This window comes from Hyla sarda, chromosome 10 (assembly GCF_029499605.1).
Source record: "Hyla sarda isolate aHylSar1 chromosome 10, aHylSar1.hap1, whole genome shotgun sequence".
NCBI lineage: Eukaryota > Metazoa > Chordata > Amphibia > Anura > Hylidae > Hyla > Hyla sarda.
The window spans coordinates 82365803-82384097 of NC_079198.1; the positions used below are offsets into that span (position 1 = coordinate 82365803).

Below are 18295 nucleotides of genomic sequence, written 5' to 3' on the forward strand. Positions count from 1 at the left end.
GCATTAGGAGGAACCGCACTAGCATATGGTCTCACAAGGGGTCTGATGATCTCATCTCGGTACCTAATGGCAGTCAGGCTACCTCTGGCAAGCACATGGAGGGCACAAAGAAATGCCACCCTACACCATTACTGACCCACCACCAAACCGGTCATGCTGTAGGATGTTGCACGCAGCAGAACGTTCTCCACGGCATCTCCAGACTCTGTCACGTCAGTCACATGTGCTCAGTGTGAACCTGCTTTCATCTGTGAAGAGCACAGGTGCTAGTGGCGAATTTGCCGATCTTTGCCAAATGTCCTGCACAGTGTTGGGCTGTAAGCACAACCCCCACCTGTGGATGTCGGGCCCTCATACCACCCTCATGGAGTCTGTTTTTGACCGTTTGAGTGGTCACATGCACATTTGTGGCCTTCTGAAGGTCATTTTTCAGGGATCTCGCAGTGCTCCTCCTTGCACAAAGGCAGAGGTAACGGTCCTGCTGCTGGGTTGTTGCCCTCCTACGGCCTCCTCCACGTCTCCTGATGTACTGGCCTGTCTCCTGGTAGCGCCTCCATGCTCTGGACACTACGCTGACAGACACAGCAAACCTTCCTGCCACAGCTCGCATTGATGTGCCATCCTGGATGAGCTGCACTACCTCAGCCACTTGTGTGGGTTGTAGACTCCATCTCATGCTACCACTAGAGTGAAAGCACCACCATCATTCAAAAGTGACCAAAACATCAGCCAGGAAGCATAGGAACTGAGAAGTGGTCTGTGGTCACCACCTGCAGAACCACTTTTTTTGGAGGTGTCTTGCTAATTGCCTATAATTTTCACCTGTTGTTTTTTCCATTTGCACAGCAGCATGTGAAATTGATTGTCAATCAGTGTTGCTTCCTGAGTGGACAGTGTTCCCTTTATTTTTTGAGCAGTGTACAAGTAACCATCTCTTGCCCCCTTACACAAGACAATACTGTTACAGCCTTGTTCACAGCAGTGTTAGTGCTCCATTCAGGGAGCTCCATTTGATAAACCCATTAACCCATGAATGTTTTTCCATTTTTGCACTTTCGTTTTTTTCCTCCTCACCTTTTAAAAATCATAACGCTTTCCACCTACAGACCCATATGAGGGCTTGTTTTTTGTGCCACTAATTGTACTTTGTAATGACATCAATCATTTCACCCAAAGATTTATGGCAAAATCAAATATTTGTGGGGCAAAATTGTAAAAAAATTATTTTGTAACTTTTGGGGGCTTCTGATTCTGCGAAGTGCCCTTTCCAGTAAAAATGACACCATATTTTTATTCTGTAGGTCCATACGGTTACAATGATACACAATTTATATAGTTTTTTTTTATTTTACTACTTAAAAAAATATATAACTACATGCAGCAAAATTTGTATGTTTATAATTGTTGTGTATATGGGGTGGTATGAGGGCTCATTTTTTGTGCCGTGATGTAAAGTTTTTATCGGTACCATGATTGTTTTGATCAGACTTTTTGATCCATTTTTATAAATTTTTTTAGGGTAAACAAAGTGACCAAAAAATACGCAATTTTGGACTTTGGAACTTTATGTGTACACCATTAACCGCGGTTTAATTAACATTATATTTTAATAGTTCGGACATTTACTCATGTGGCGATACCAGATGTTTATTTTTGTTTACATTTTTTTTTTATGGGAAAAGGGGGGGGGGGTAATTCAAACTTTTATTTAGGAAGGGGTTAAATCACATTTATTAACTTTTTTTTAAAACTATTTTTACACTTTTTTTTGTCCCATAGGGGACTATTACTTGCAATCCTTTGATTGCATATACTGATCTATGCTATGCCATAGCATAGCAATGATCAGTGCTATCTGTACTCGATTGCTCAGGCTTGGAGCAATCAAACGACGATCGGACAGCGGGAAGCAAGGTAAGGCGTGCTGTCCTCTCAGCTGTATGGGATGCCACGATTTTACCGCAGCGGTCCCAAACAGCTAACTGGCATTGATTTCTCCCATTTTAGATGCCGCAATGAACTTTGATCGCGGCGTCTAAATGGTTAATACCAGATATTAGCCCCATCGGTGATGTCCGGTATTAGCCGCGGGTCCTGGCTGCTGATAGCAACCGGGACCCAGCAGATATGAAGCACACTCAGGAGCTTCAAATAACAGGAGCCGGCCATGGATGTAAATATACGTTCGTGGTCGTTAAGGGGTTAAAAAGACAAGCTGGGACAAAAAAAATACTGCAGAACAGTTTTTTTCTCCACTGAACTCCAGCAAGACAACAAACACCAGACAGAAACCAGACAGACTCCTTACAAAGCCAATGGGACCCGTTGAGACCTGTCGATGTCGTTTGTACAACAAACCACTCGTCACATTCAGCAGGGATTTGTGTAGCCCAGTGGGGTAACAATACATTTGGGGGCCCCCATGTGAGACCTACTGAGGAGGCCCCTATGCTCCTCCCCGCAAGGTATGCCACACCTATGCCAATTGCTCCAACCATACTGATATGAACCACCCATAGCCATTTTCTATGGACGTATGAAGAGCATTTGTAAGTAATACTTACATTTATTTTTTATTTTTTTTAAATGTCACTGTAGTGTACAATATATAGCGTAGATAAAATAGGACAATTATCTATGTTTTACAACCTAAGTAAATAAACAATTGAGAACTGCCACACACGGCACCCTCTGAATATAATACTGCCACACATGGCACCCTCTGAATATAATACTGCCACACACGGCACCCTCTGAATATAATACTGCCACACATGGCACCCTCTGAATATAATACTGCTACACACGGCACCCTCTGAATATAATACTGCCACACCCTGCACCCTCTGAATATAATACTGCCAGACACTGAACCCTCTAAATACATTACTAGCACACACTGCACCCTGTGAATATATTACTACCACACACTGCACCCTGTGAATATAATACTGCCTCACACTGCACCCTCTGAATATAATACTGCCAGACACTGAATCCTCTGAATACATTACTAGCACACACTGCACCCTCTGAATATAATACTGCCACACACGGCACCCTCTGAATATAAAACTGCCACACACTGTACCCTCTGAATATAATACTGACAAACACTGCACCCTCTGAATATAATACTGCCACACACTGTACCCTCTGAATATAATACTGACAAACACTGCACCCTCTGAATATAATACTGCCAGACACTGAACCCTCTGTATACATTACTAGCACACACTGCACCCTCTGAATATATTACTACCACACGCTGCACCCTGTGAATATAATACTGCCACACACTGCACCCTCTGAATATAATACTGCCACACACTGCACCCTCTGAATATATTACTATACATTACTAGCACACACTGCACCCTCTGAATATATTACTACCACACAATGTGGCCTTAGAATATAATACTACTATATATGTGCACTTTAAAGAGGTACTCCGGTGCTTAAACATCTTATCCCCTATCCAAAGGATAGGGGATAAGATGCCTGATCGCGGGAGTCCCGCCGCTGGGGACCCCCGAGATCATGCACGCGGCACCCCATTTGTAATCAGTGCCCGGAGCGGGTTCGACCGCAGGGCGGGTGGCGTGTGACGTCACGCCTCCGCCCCCGTGTGACGTCACGCTCCGCCCCTCAATGCAAGCCTACGGGAGGGGGCGTAATAGCTATCACGCCCCCTCCCGTCTGCTTGCATTGAGGGACGGAGCGTGACATCACACTGGGGTGGAGGTGTGACGTCACACACCGTCGGCCCTGCGGTCGCCGGTAATCAGTCCCGGAGCGAACACGCTCCGGGCACTGATTACAAACGGGGTGCCGCGTGCATGATCCCGGGGGTCCTCAGCGGCGGGACTCCCGTGATCAGGCATCTTATCCCCTATCCTTTGGATAGGGGATAAGATGTTTAAGCACCGGAGTACCCCTTTAATATAATACTACCACCCAATGCTAACTCTGCATATAAAACTAACACACACTGGCACTCTATCTTCCTTCCTGACACCAACCTCAGTGCCCAGCAACATCATTCAATGCGGCTGATAAATACTACTACACACTGTGGCCTTAAAGGGGTAGTCCAGTGGTGAAAAACTTATCCCCTATCCTAAGGATAGGGGATAAGTTTGAGATCGCGGGGGGTCCGACCGCTGGGGCCCCCTGCGATCTCTCTGTACGGGGCCCCGACTCTCCGCCGAGATAGCGGGTGTCGACCCCCGCACGAGGCGGCGGCCGACACGCCCCCTCAATACATCTCTATGGCAGAGCCGGAGATTGCCGAAGGCAGCGCTTCGGCTCTGCCATAGAGTTGTATTGAGGGGGCGTGTCGGCCGCCGCCTCGTGCGGAGGTCGACACGCCCCCTTCCAGCGGGCTGTCGGGGCTCCGTACAGGAGATCGCAGGGGGCCCCAGCGGTCGGACCCCCCGCGATCTGCAACTTATCCCCTATCCTTATGATAGGGGATAAGTTGCTCACCACTGAATCACCACTGGACTACTCCTTTAAAGGGGTACTCCACTGGAAAACATTATTATTACTTAATTGTCCGATCTGTTAAAATATAACATTATTTATCCCGAAGGATGAATGGCATAAACGTTAACAATACCAAACCCCAGAATTTTTTTAATTACATCATACCCCAGAAAAAATTTATTAAAAACCGATTTAAAAGTCCAATCAATACTACAATGGTACAGATAAAAACTATAGATCACGGCACAAAAAATTAGCCCTCATAGAGCCCAGTAACCAAAAACATTTTTTTTTAAAGTTATAGTGGTCAGAAAATGTCAATGAAAAAAAATGTTTAAAAAAGTTTTTAAATTTTTTTTTTAATTAGTAAAACATGAGGCAAACAATGCAAATTGGGTATTGTAATAATGGTGCTGACTTAAAGTATCATGATTACATGTTAGTTTGACTGCATGGTTAATGTCGTAAAAAAAGGAATTTACCGTATTTATCGGGGTATAGCACGCACCGGCCTATAACACGCACCCTCATTTTACCACGGATATTTGGGTAAAAAAAGTTTTTTACCCAAATAACCATGATAAAATGAGGGTGCGTGTGTGCGCGTGTATACCCCGACATACCCCCAGGAACGGCAGGGGGAGAGAGGCCGTCGCTGCCCGCTTCTCTCCCCCTGCCTTTCCTGGGGTCTAGAGCGCTGCTGTCGGCCCTTTTTAACCCCTGGTTATCGGCGCCGCTGCCCGTTCTGTCCCCCTGACTATCGGTGCCGGCACCGATAGCCAGGGAGAGAGAAGCGGCGCCGACAGCCAGGGGGAGAGAAGGGGCAGCGGCACCCATTGCCGGCGCCGCTGCCCCGTTGCCTCCCCCCATCCCCGGTGGCATAATTACCTGAGTCCGGTCCGCGCTGCTCCAGGCCTCCGTCGTGCGTCCCCAGCGTCGTTGCTATGCACGGCGCGGCGCTCTGACGTCATGCGCCGCGCCGTTCAGCGCATAGCAACGACGCCGGGGACGCACGACGGAGGCCTGGAGCAGCGGAGCAGCGCGGACCGGACTCAGGTAATTATGCCACCGGGGAGGCAACGGGGCAGCGGCGCCGGCAATGGGTACCGCTGCCCCTTCTCTCCTCCTGGCTGTCGGTGCCGCTTCTCTCTCCCTGGCTATTGGCGCCGGCACCGATAGTCAGGGGGACAGAACAGGCAGCGGTGCCGATAACCAGGGGGTGAAAAGGGCCGACAGCAGCGCTCTAGACCCCAGGAAAGGCAGGAGGAGAGAAGCGGGCAGCGACGGCCTCTCTCCCCCTGCCTTTCCTGGGGGGGTATCGGCGTATAACACGCACACAGACTTTAGGCTAAAAATTTTAGCCTAAAAAGTGCGTGTTATACGCCGATAAATACGGTAACTTCACAAATATTATTCTTTCCATTTTGGAGCACATGTTATGGAAAAATTAATGAAGATGTTACAAAGTACAATTGGTCTTGCAAAAAATAAGCCCTTATATGGGTCAGTAGATGAAAAAATAAGAGTTATGGCTATTAAAGGGCGAGGAGAAAAAAAAAAGAAAGTGCAACAATGAAATTGGCCTGGTACTTAAGTGGTTAATAGTTTGGACATTTCTGCATGTGGCTATACCACTTATTTATATTTTTGTTTACATTATTTTATTAGAAAAATGGGAAAAGGGGGTATTCAAACTCTTATTCTGGAAGGGGCTTATTCACATTTATTAACTTTTTAATATATATTTTATTCACAATTTTTTTGCCCCAACATTACATGTGATCTTTTGATTGCAAACACTGAACAATGCTCTGCCATAGCAAGACCATATCAGTGTTATTGTCGGCACTCCCATTATTCCTTGAACCAGCCTCTGGCTTTGCAGCTGGACCAAAACTACAACTCCCAGTATGTTGCACTATATAGTAGTATATGTTGTGGTGCAGCATGCTGGGAGTTGTAGTTTTGGGCTTGCTGCAGAGCCATAGGATGTGTCAATGAATGCTGAGAGTTGTACAATGCCCAGCATGCCCTGATACAACCTATGGCTCTGCAGCAAGCCCAAAACTACAACTCCCAGCATGTTGCACCATAAACTATACTACTAGATAGTGCAACATGCTGGGAGTTGTAGTTTTGGTCCAGCTGCAAAGCCAGAGGCTGTGTCAAGGAATACTGGAAGTTGAAGTTATTAACAACAACACCCAGCATGCCCTGATACAGCCTATGGCTCTGCAGCTGACCCTAAAATTTACCCGCACGTCTGCTTCCAGGGACACATGAAGTGTCCCAGTGCATCTGTTCAAGGGCGGTGTTAGCATATGTGAGTGAGTGACCAGGTCAGGGGGATGGGGAGTTTAGGGGGTTATAGGGCTGTTGGGGGTTCAGGAGGAGGGAGGGGGAAGGTTATGGGGGCGGGCATTGGTTGTGTTTTTGTAGGCCAGTGTCGGTGGGGGAAGTTGCTGGGGGAAGTTGTTGGGGAGGCTCCTGTCAGTCTGCCCCTGCTCCATTTACTGCTCCTCCGGTCCGTGACCTATAGGCAATAGCAGTAGGTCCCTGGACTGGAGAAGCAGTGGTCGGAGTACTGAAGGCAGCATGCTCTGCCGGTATACTGCTCAGCCGCCTGTCTTCTTGCTCCGCAGTGCTCCTCTGCTCCTAAGGTCTGGGCTCAGCACATCGGTAATGTGCCAGCATACGCTGCTTCCCTCCAGCAGACATGCGTGCCTGCGCGGGGCACGTGACGTCTGCTCTCAGAAGCCAGTGCAGCTGTCAGCCGAGGTAAATGGGAGGCGGGGTGTTGGGTCACATTAGCGCCGCCCGAGTGCAACACACACAGTAGTGGGGATTCATGTTCCCCGCTCCTGTACAGTACTGAGTGGCGCGATGTACATGTGCATTGCCACTCACTTTATCTTCTGAGGTGGGGGGTGGATTTTTCCACTGCTGGGGGCCCATACCTAGGCTGCGGGGGCCTCCGCTATGCCACTAGTGTAGCCCTTAACTCACTAACAGCCTCTATCATTGTCTTCTCCATGATCTGCCCTAAGCAACAGACTCCAAACTGGATGACTGTCCCTATACTGAGTGAGGCAGGTAACACTGGAGTGAGTGGTGTATAAGTAGCCAACTCAGAGGGTGTGGATGCCGGAATAAAACGCTAATGGACCAGACTCCACACCCTCTAATAGGTCTGGGAGCATCACAGCTGCAGGGACTTCGTTAGGGTAACAGAACTTCTAGATCCTGGGAGAAGCAAGGGTGTGACAGTCTAGCTACATACTTTGTGTCTGGAAAGGACTCTGTGTTGGAGTTTACTTGCCTATTGTGCCTTTAGCTTCTATGCAAGAGTTGATTGATTTCTACTGTAATAGCTGGTGAGTAGCCACAGTAAAAGTCCTCAGTCAATCAAGTTGAGTCAGTCTGCCTCAACCCTAGTCCCTTGGGACAGAGAGGAGATTTAAATTGTATGGTCAGTGAGCCCAGGCCTATAAGAGAGTCATACCTGCTGTCTGCAGTTTCCCACACCTCTTGTGAAGAACTGTTTCTCTGTTTCCTGCCTCATACCTTCAATGAGGGTAGTCCCCAAGCTACCCCAAGTTCCAGAGCTAGCTGAAGACTTTGCTGGCTGATCCCGCTACCGTGGTGAAACCACAACCCAAGCAGTGCTCTAGGGGCAAAAGGAAGTCTGATGGGTTCTGTAGCAACTGGATCAAGGTACGGGCAATCCTCAGGGCCATATTTAACCCTGTGAGGTACTAACACCTGGGGCCCCTCTGCTCGATACCATCAAGCCAGTGGCATCTCGCTATGCACGAGGCAATGTAGGTGAGGGACATTTCAAATTTCCACGGACTTTTCTACCCACCAAAATTCCCCCTGCATAGAAACATAGAATGTGTCGGCAGATAAGAACTATTTGGCCCATCTATTCTGCCCAATAATTGAATCCTATGAATAGTCCCTGGCCCTATCTTATATGAAGGATAGCCTTATGCCTATCCCATGCATGCTTTAACTTCTTCACAGTATTTGCAGCGACCACTTCTGCAGGGAGGCTATTCCAGGCATCCACTACTCTCTCAGTAAAGTAATACTTCCTGATATTACTTTTAAACCTTTGTCCCTCTAATTTAAAACGATGTCCTCTTGTACTTTTTCTTCTTTTAAATATGCTCTCCTCCTTTACCGTGTTGATTCCCTTTATGTATTTTAAAGTCTCTATCATATCCTCTCTGTCTCTTTTTTCTTCTATACATGTTATGGTCCTTTAACCTTTCCTGGTAAGTTTTATCCTGCAATCCATGTACTAGTTTAGCTCTTCTCTGAACTCTCTAAAGAGTATGTCTATCCTTCTGGAGATACGGCCTCCAGTACTGTACACAATACTCCAAGTGAGGTCCCACCAGTGTTCTGTACAGTGGCATGAGCACTTCTCTCTTTCTACTGCTTATACCTCCCCCTATACATCCAAGCATTCTGCTAGAGTTTCCTGCTGCTCTATTACATTGTCTTCCTACCTTTAAATCTTCTGAAATAATTACTGCTATATCCCTTTCCTCAGATACTGGGGTCAGGACTGTGTCAAATATTCTATATTCTGCCCAAGGGTTTTTACGCCCCAGGAGCATTATCTTGCACTTGTCCAAATTAAATTTCAGTTGCCAGAGTTCTGACCATTCTTCTAGTTTGCCTAAATCCTTTCCCATTTGGCGGATCCCTCCAGGAACATCAACCCTGTTACATATCTTTGCGTCTAAGCAAAAAGACCAATACCTTACTATCGAGACCTTTAGCAATATCACTAATGAAGATATTAAACAAAATTGGTCCCATTACAAATCCCTGAGGTCCTCACTGGTGACAAGACCTTGCTCTGAATATTCTCCATTGACTACAACCCTCTGTTGTCTGTCACTCAGCCACTGTCTAATCCACTCAACAATATGGGAGTCCAAGCTCAATGACTGTAGTTTATTGATAAGTCTTCTATGTGGGACCATGTCAAAAGCCTTACTATCAAAGCAATGTTTAAAATGTGAATAAGCCCCTCCTTTCCCAATCTATATATATATAAAACTTAATGGCCCTTATTTACTTAGAGTGTTTTGTAGGTTTCTTTGTGGGTTTTAATTCCCTTCAATTTTTTTCCACGGTATTTACTAAGGTTTCCCTACATTTTCCACTTTCCACTTGCAAGCCACACCCTATCTCATAAAGACATGCCCACAGCTTAAGCCCCACCCCTTTTATTATCTACCCTTTTTGTGGCTTGCAAAGTGGACATATAAATAACATGTGACCAAGTTTTATCAAAATATCTCCAGCCTTTTGGATGTTATGCAATAACATATATTTCCCATAGACTTGTATGGGACTTTAAACAAAAACCCCGACTTTGGCAAATTGGGGTGAGTAAGGGTTAAATTACCTATCCTATGTTGGTTGTTGACATATAAGTAACATGTGTGCCAAGTTTCATGTTAATATCTTTAGCTGTTTGGACCTCATGCTGGAACATACACACATACATACATACATACACACATTGGGGGACATTTATCATTGAGTTATCCCTTTTTCTGGTGTATTTATTTTTTTGCGCAAAAATTTGCACAGTGAGTTTCATTGCGTATTTTTGTGCATCTTTTTTGATAGTATATTTTCCGATGTTCTCTATGGGGGAGATTTATCAAAACCTGTGCACAGGAAAAGTTGCCCAGTTGCCCATAGCAACCAATCAGATCACTTCTTTCATTTTGCAGAGGTTTTTTTAAATAATGAAAGATGAAATCTGATTGGTTGCTATCGGCACTAATTTACTATTGCGCATTTTTTGTTTAGATATTAAAACTTTGCGCAAAGGCAACAGATCTTGGGCAAATATAGAACAACGGGGAGTGCACGAACCAATGTGTCAGACGGTAGAAACATGAAGGAATGTCTATGTTTGAGCAAAATTTAACAAAAAAATATGCGCATGGTTGATACATTTTGCACAGACATGCAAAATATAGAAAGCGCTGACATGGTTTAAATTATTTCTTCCTCACACCTACATTGATAAATCTCCCCCATTGAGTTTTATATATATAGATTTGTACTGTAGATTTAGTAGGCTAAAACATGAAAACTAACTAAAATATGACTAAAACTAAATGTTGTTTTAGTCAAAAGACTATAATTAAAACTAAATCAAAATTTGTTGTCAAAATTAACACTGGTACCATCGCTGGTACCATGGAGCTGGTGACCCATCGCCTCAGCAGTGTCACTCCTTTTTAAGTTTATGACACCACAAACCTTGGAGTAGGAGGGGTCAGTCAATGGGGTCATTATTTTAGAGCCCACTAGACAGTAAATATTGCAACATCAGACTTTGCCACCAGAGAGTGAGAGCATGCTGTGTTTGGGGCTAAAAGGGCACATATCTACAGAGACAGTGAAAGACTGTAGTATCTCTTCTCCTGCAAATGACCAAAAAAGAAGTTACTAGAAATGTAAAGTTTCTTAAATGGATGATAATGTGATAGCCTGGGGGATGTAGGGTATGGGGAGTGTGGCTGTGCAGCAATTAAAGGGTGCTTGTTAACCCTTGCTATTCGTGACGCCAGGGTTAGGGCTACTCAATAATGCTTTTCCTACCGCCGGTAGATAATAAGAATTGATTGTCAACAACCGAGAGTTTCTGAAACAGTATTAACTTTTACTGAAGATTTTCTGCAAGCTTCAATAACATAACAGTCTCTCAGCATAACAATGGCTTTCCTTGGAGATTGACAAAGGTTGGGACTTTAGCATTTAGAGTCTTTTAGTACTATGCGTGGTTTCACTGGATTTAGGGTATTTAGTTGCGGTCCAGTAGTCACGCTAGCATTAGCGGGGATTTAGATGTGAACTCACTGTTTTTGTTCCCCTGAGGCCGGCAGGTTTTTGAGGCCTAGCGTGTCTTTGAAAGCTGCGTAGATCCGTCCTGCTAGTCCGGCATCCACGAGAGCAGCAACCCAAGAGAGCGTTAATTGGACAAAGCTCCCTTATATGGGCAGGGGCTGGACTAACGCTAATTGGTCCATACTGATGTCAATCACCATTACAAAGATTTGTGGGTAACACGTGACCCAAGGATCTCCTAAGGTCCTACAACATACCATAGAGATTATTAGCATGGTCACATGACAGAAGGTCCTGCGATGCTGAACAAGGTAAGTACTATACATTACTATAGAAGATATATAATTATTAAATATATACATTTATTACTATTAAAGATAGACTTGAGGAGAGGCGACTATGGGCTGTCCCACCTGAGGAACCCTACCTGAACGTAGTTACTCTGACTTTGGGGACCTCTGCACTAGGTACGGTATGCAATACGGTATCGGGACACCACAATAACTTTTTATATAGCTTGTACTTAGTGTGGGGAATGTATTTTGGTGTGTGTGATGTAAATTTTTTTTTTTAACCCCTTTTCCTTGCAGTGTATTTGATGTGGCTGGGATTAATTTATCAAAAAGTCACACGGCCTTCCATGAACTGTGTGCAAAAAGTGATAATGATGACTGGATATATTGCATGGTATACACACTTTTTTACCATGTGGTCAGACTTGGTGTGACTTGGTGAGTACATAAATGTGGTCCCATGTGCATAAATTAGGGACTTTTTACAAAAGTTGCAAATGATAAATTGATGACCACTGCACTGTTGTGTAAAAAATGTTCTATATAAAAAGTTGCAAAAAAAGTCCCAGCACATCTTGCTTTTTTTTCTACCAATGCCGGCTAATAACAGGTTTTTCTAGAAAACTGCAGATTTTGGTTTTATACCTCCTTTTACCCCTTAAGGATGCTGCCCGTTTTTACACAAAAAAAGGAGCATGGTGCCTCGTGTGATATCACCTAAAGCTGATGTTTATAGAGAAGCGTAAGTTTCCCCCTGGGAGATTGGACCAACTGATGGCTGTGAAGGAAAGATGGCTGTCAAGCTGCAGTGTTGGCCCAAGATAGCTAGAGCTGATATCCATATTAATGGAGTAGAAATCAAAAAATAAACTTTCCCTATCCTGCAAAGACAATGGCATGAACGCAAAGTTCCAAGTTCTAAAATTGCTGATTTTTGGTCACATCCCCCAAAAAAGTTAATAACAAGTGATCAAAAAGCCAGAACTATACAAAAGTGGTACAGTTGAAAACTACAGGTCATGGAACAAAAAAAAAGATGTTGCAAAACTACAAATCTCAGCATTCCCAGACAGTCCAGGCAAGCTGGGAGTTGTAGTTCTGTAACATATGGCCCTTCAGATCGTGCAGAACTACAACTCCCAGCATGCCTGGACAGTCTCAGCATTCTGGGAGCTGTAGTTTTGCAACATCTGGAGGGCCACAGTTTGGACACCACTATAAAGTGGTCTCCAAACTGTTCTCATCCAGTTGGTGCATAACTGCAACTCTCAACATGCCCTTCGGCTGTCAGGGTACATTCACAAGGGTGGGGTTTAGAGTGAGTTTCTCGCTGCAAGTTTGAGATGCAGCAAATTTTCCACTGCAGCTCAAACTCCCAACGGGAAAGTCGCTGTAAAACCCTGCCCGTGTGAATGTACCCTAAAAACACTACACTAACACAAAATAAAAAGTAAAACACTACATATACACCCCCTTACATAGCCCCCCCCCCCCCCCCCCAATTTAAAATGAAAAACTTATGGTACGGCACTGTTTCCAAAAGGGAACCTCCAGCTGTTGCAAAACAACAACTCCCAATATTGCCGGACAGCCATTGACTGTCCAGGCATGCTGGGAGCTTTGCAACAGCTGGAGGCACCCTGTTTGGGAAACATTGCCATAGGGTAATTTTGGTATCGGAGGCAAGTCTAATTCTTGCATCCGGGTCCGTCCCTATGAAAATCCCTAACTTAGACCTCAAATGCGCACGGCGCTCTCTCACTTCGGAGCCCTGTCGTATTTCAAGGCAACAGTTTAGGGCCACATATGGGGTATCTCTGTACTCGGGAGAAAATGCGTTACAAATTTTGGTGGGCTTTTTCTCCTTTTACCCTTCATGAAAAGGAAATGTTGGGGTCTACACCAAGTGTTAGTGTAAAAAAATTTAATTTTTTACACTAACATGCTGATGTTGCCCTAAACTTTACATTTTCACAAGAGGTAAAAGGGAAAAAAGCCCCCCAAAATTTGTAATGCAATTTCTCCCGACTACGGAGATAACCCATATGTGGGCGCAAAGTGCTCTGGGGGCGCACAACAAGGCCCTGAAGGGAGAGCGCACCATGTACATTTGAGGTGATTTGCACAGGGGTGGCTGATTTTTCTCCTTTTACCCCTTATGAAAAGGTAAAGTTGGGGTCTACACCAGCATGTTAGTGTAAAAAAGGACGCAGGACGTAAATGTACGTTCTGGTGAGCTGGTACTTAATGCACCAGGACGTACATTTATGTCCTATGCATAACCGCGAGCATCGGAGCGATGCTCGCGTCATGTGCGGCAGGTCCCGGCTGCTGATAGCAGCCAGGGTCCCGCCCGTAATGGCAGACATCCGCAATCACGCGGATGTCCGCCATTAACCCCTCAGGTGCCGTGATCAATACAGATCACGGCATCTGCAGCGCTGCGGTCACTAAAATGGATGATCGGATCGCCCGCAGCGCTGCCGCTGCAATCCGATCATCCAGTATGGCGGCTGGAGGTCCCCTCACCTTGCTCCGGCCGTCTCCCGGGGTCTTCTGCTCTGGTCTGCGATCGAGCAGACCAGAGCAGAAGATGACCGATAATACTGATCAGTGCTATGTCCTATGCATAGCACTGAACAGTATTAGCAATCGAATGATTGCTATAAATAGTCCCTTATGGGGACTATTAAAGTGTAAACATAAAAAAGTTAAAAAAAATTGAAAAACCCCCTCCCCCAATAAAAACGTAAATTGTCCCATTTTCCCTATTTCACCCCCAAAAAGTGTAAAAAAATATTTTATATACATATTTGGTATTGCCGCGTGCATAAATATCCCAACTATTAACATAAAATGTTAATGATACCGTACGGTGAACGGCATGAACATAAAAAAAAAGTCCAAAATAGCTGCTTTTTTTTTTTTTATAACATTTTATTCCCAAAAATTTTTATAAAAAAAGCATTAAAAGTTTTATATAAGCAAATATGGTATCAATAAAAAGTACAGATCACAGCGCAAAAAATGAGCCCTCATACCGCCATTTATACGGAAAAATGAAAAAGTTATAGGTCTTCAAAATAGGGGATTTTAAACTTAGTAATTTTGTTAAACAGTTTGCGATTTTTTTTAAGCGCAACAGTAATAGAAAAGTGTATAATCATGGGTATCATTTTAATCATCCCAATCATTGACCCAAAGAATAAAGAACACGTCATTTTTACCGTAAATTGTACAGTGTGAAAACGAAACCTTCCAAAATTTGCGGTTTTCTTTTTAATTTCCCCACACAAATAGTATTTTTTTGGTTGCTCCATACATTTTATGGTAAAGTGAGTGATGACATTACAACGGACAACTGGTCGCGCAAAAAACAAGCCCTCATACTAGTCTGTGGATGAAAATATAGAAGAGTTATGATTTTATAAAGGCGAGGAGGAAAAAATGAAAATGTAAAAATAACATTGGGTCCTTAAGGGGTTAAAACGGGGAAAACCGACGTAAAAATAAACAGTTGGGGGGGGGGGGTAAACTGTGTTATGCCTCATAATACACTACAAATAAGCAATAACCGTAACCAAATGTATTTTCGAACTGCAAAATACAATCAGTGAACACGGAATGAAACTGTTGGAAGTTGAAGTTACGGGGTTCACTCCTTCCTGCGGCTCTGCTGCAGCTGAAAAACTACAACTCCCAGCGTGCCCTGACGGTAGAAGGCTTGGAAAGTCTGCTGGGAAATGTAGTTTTACAACAGCTGTGAGGTAGACCGCGCCTGGACTGCAGCGTTTGTAACTTGGGCGTGGCTATGTCCCGCACTACGTCACTTCCGGGGTTCGGCTCTCCTTCCCTGGGTGTTCCAGACCGGAACTAGGCCGAGAAGTGGGCGAGGAAGACGAAGCTGTAACCGGTATCAACATGGCAGGAGCTGACGGCGATGACTCGTTGTATCCTATCGCTGTCCTCATTGACGAGCTGAGGAACGAGGACGTGCAGGTGAGGCCCGGGGGAGCGGTGACCCACTGACCCCATTAGTGAATGAAGAGCCGGGCAATCCTTCATCCCTCCCCCCTGTCGTCCTGCTCTATACTCCGACAAATGACGTCTATTCCCTTCCTGAAATAATCGTCTCAAGCTATTGCACAGCTACTACTACTCCTAGCATGCACTGACAGCAGCTGCCATAGCATACTGGGAATTGTAGTATAGTAACACCTAGAAAGTCTGTGCTCTAGTGCAGTGGTCTCCAGGCAGTGGACCTCCAGCTGTTGCAAAACTACAACTCTCAGCCGTTGGCTATCCGGGCATGCTGGGAGTTGTTGTTTTGCAACATCCAGAGGTCCGCAGTCTGGAGACTACTGCGCTAGAACAAATAGATTTCTGACCTGTGGCTCTGCTCCTTTTTTGCAAGACTACAACTCCAAACATGTCCTATTAGTCACACATTAGTAGTTGTAGCTGTGCAGCTGTTTACCCCCCACCTATTGTGGACGATCGCACCATCAGCTAGGGCTGGGCGGTATAACGGTTCATACCGAATACCGAAATTTTTGGGCTGCACGATATGAATTTTTCCCATACCGCAATACTGGTTGGGCCCCTCCCCCTCGGGAATGAATGAATTATCAACCCAGCGCTGCGCTGTCCCCATATGTGACCACTGAGCGCTGTTCTGCTCCCCCCCAATTAATCATCAGCCCAGCGCTGTCCCCATCGGGGTAAATACTCACATATCACACAAGCGCTGCCCTCCTCGTCCTCCTGTTTGTTGCAGCCTCCGGCGCTGACACTCTATACTGTACACTGTATCCCTATGCCCGGGCTGCAAAAGATAAACAAAGTAAACTTTAACTCATGTTCCCCCGTCGGTCCGGACCAGCTTCCTGGGAACGTCGGAGAGCTGTCAGCCTATCACCGGCCGCAAAGATGTTCCGCCTCGGCCGGTGATAACTTGAGCCGGCTTCTTACATGACAATGGGCTCAGCCTATCACCAGCCGAGGCGGAACATCTTTTTGGCCGGTGATAGGCTGGGCGGTATACCGGTTCATACCGAATACCAACATTTTTGGGCTGCACGATATGAATTTTAGCCCATACCGCAATACCGGTTGGGCTCCTCCCCCTTGGGAATGTATTATCAGCGCAGCGCTGTCCCCACATTGGGGAACTAATCCTATGTTACCCGCCTGCGGTGTTCTGCTCCCCCCAATTATCAGCCCAGCCAGTGGGGTACTACTCACAGATGTCAAGCACTGCCCTCCTCCTCTTTGTTGCGGGCTGACACCGACTCTGGAACTCTATACTGTACGCCAGTGGTCTCCAACCTGCAGACCTCCAGTTGTTGCAAAACTACAACTCAAACAGCTGTCCGGGCATGCTGGGAGTTGTAGTTTTGCAACAGCTGGAGGTCCGCAGGTTTGAGACCACTGCTGTACACTTTATACCTATGCCCGGGCTGCAAAAGATGAAGAAAAGAAACTTTTAACTTACCTATGTCGGCCCTGGAACGCCGGACAGCCGTCAGCCTATCACTGGCAGCAGCGGGTCACATGATTTTGGTGGGGGGCACAGAACAGCGCTGGAAAATACTGTTATATACCGTGGAACCGCCGTAAGTTAAAAAAAAATTGCGTGATACACATATTTGGTCATACCGCCCAGCCCTACCCTGCTCGCTCCCCCCACTGCTATTGTGACAGAGCCTGCTCCCACTGTGCAGTGGTGTCCAGGTGATTGGCTGAACCCTGGAAGTTCAGGGGGAGCCAGCTCTGCGATAACAGTAGTGCGGGAGCGAGCAGGGGGAAGTATATATCCGGTGCTCACTTTCCTTATTTTATCCGTCCCGGGCTGAAAAATAAAAGAAAACAAATTTTCTCTTACCTGCCTAGGCTCCCCCGGTGCTTCGGTACAGGTGTTCGGTCCCCGGGCTGTATTCTTCTTACTTCCTGTTAGCCCGGCAGTGATGTCCCGCCTCGGCCAGTGATAGGCTGAAGCTCCGTGTGACGTGCCGGGCTAACAGGAAGTAAGAAGAATACAGCCCGGGGACCGAACACCTGTACTGGAGCATCGGGGGAGCGTAGGCAGGTAAGAGAGAGCTTATTTTCTTTTTTTTTTTTTTGCAGCCCGGAACGGATACAATAAGAAAAGTGAGCACCGGACATGTCCTTTAACTCCTGCCTTAGCAAAATGTTATACATAAGGTGCCATACTCCCTCAGTAACCGACCATTCACTTGGCTGATGGCTATCTCTGCCATTTACCCCTGTACACATGATTATTCATCTTAGCCGAGCATTTTGTTTTGTGAATGACGTGAGGAAATGTACGCCGCTGCCAGACAGCTCTGGTAGCTTATCTCCATGAACACAAAAGGGTCAGGCAGTTGAAATCCAATGTACCCAACTGTTCTCTTCTCTGATGCCATCTGTCGGGAGCCCCTCATACACATTGGCCAAAATTTGGCTTCCACAAACATTGTTTATTTGGCTTCCTGTGGACTTGGCCTTTATGTGTATCTGAGATAGGAAGATTACATTGTACTGAGGGCATGGTCTGATGACAATCCAAGTGTTCTCAGTATGCAGGTGTGACCATGTGGTGCAGTATCTGACATCCA

At 45.7% G+C, this 18295-nt stretch overlaps 1 protein-coding gene across 1 annotated transcript in view; it reads left to right on the forward strand.

Moving 5' to 3' along the window:
- The first annotated feature begins 15509 nt into the window (after positions 1-15509).
- The window catches only part of PPP2R1B (protein phosphatase 2 scaffold subunit Abeta), a 61382-nt gene continuing 58596 nt past the window's right edge, over positions 15510-18295 (forward strand). The window contains 1 exon segment of the mRNA XM_056543097.1: positions 15510-15674. Within this exon segment, the coding sequence (XP_056399072.1) occupies positions 15597-15674 (78 nt within the window). The 5' untranslated portion in view covers positions 15510-15596.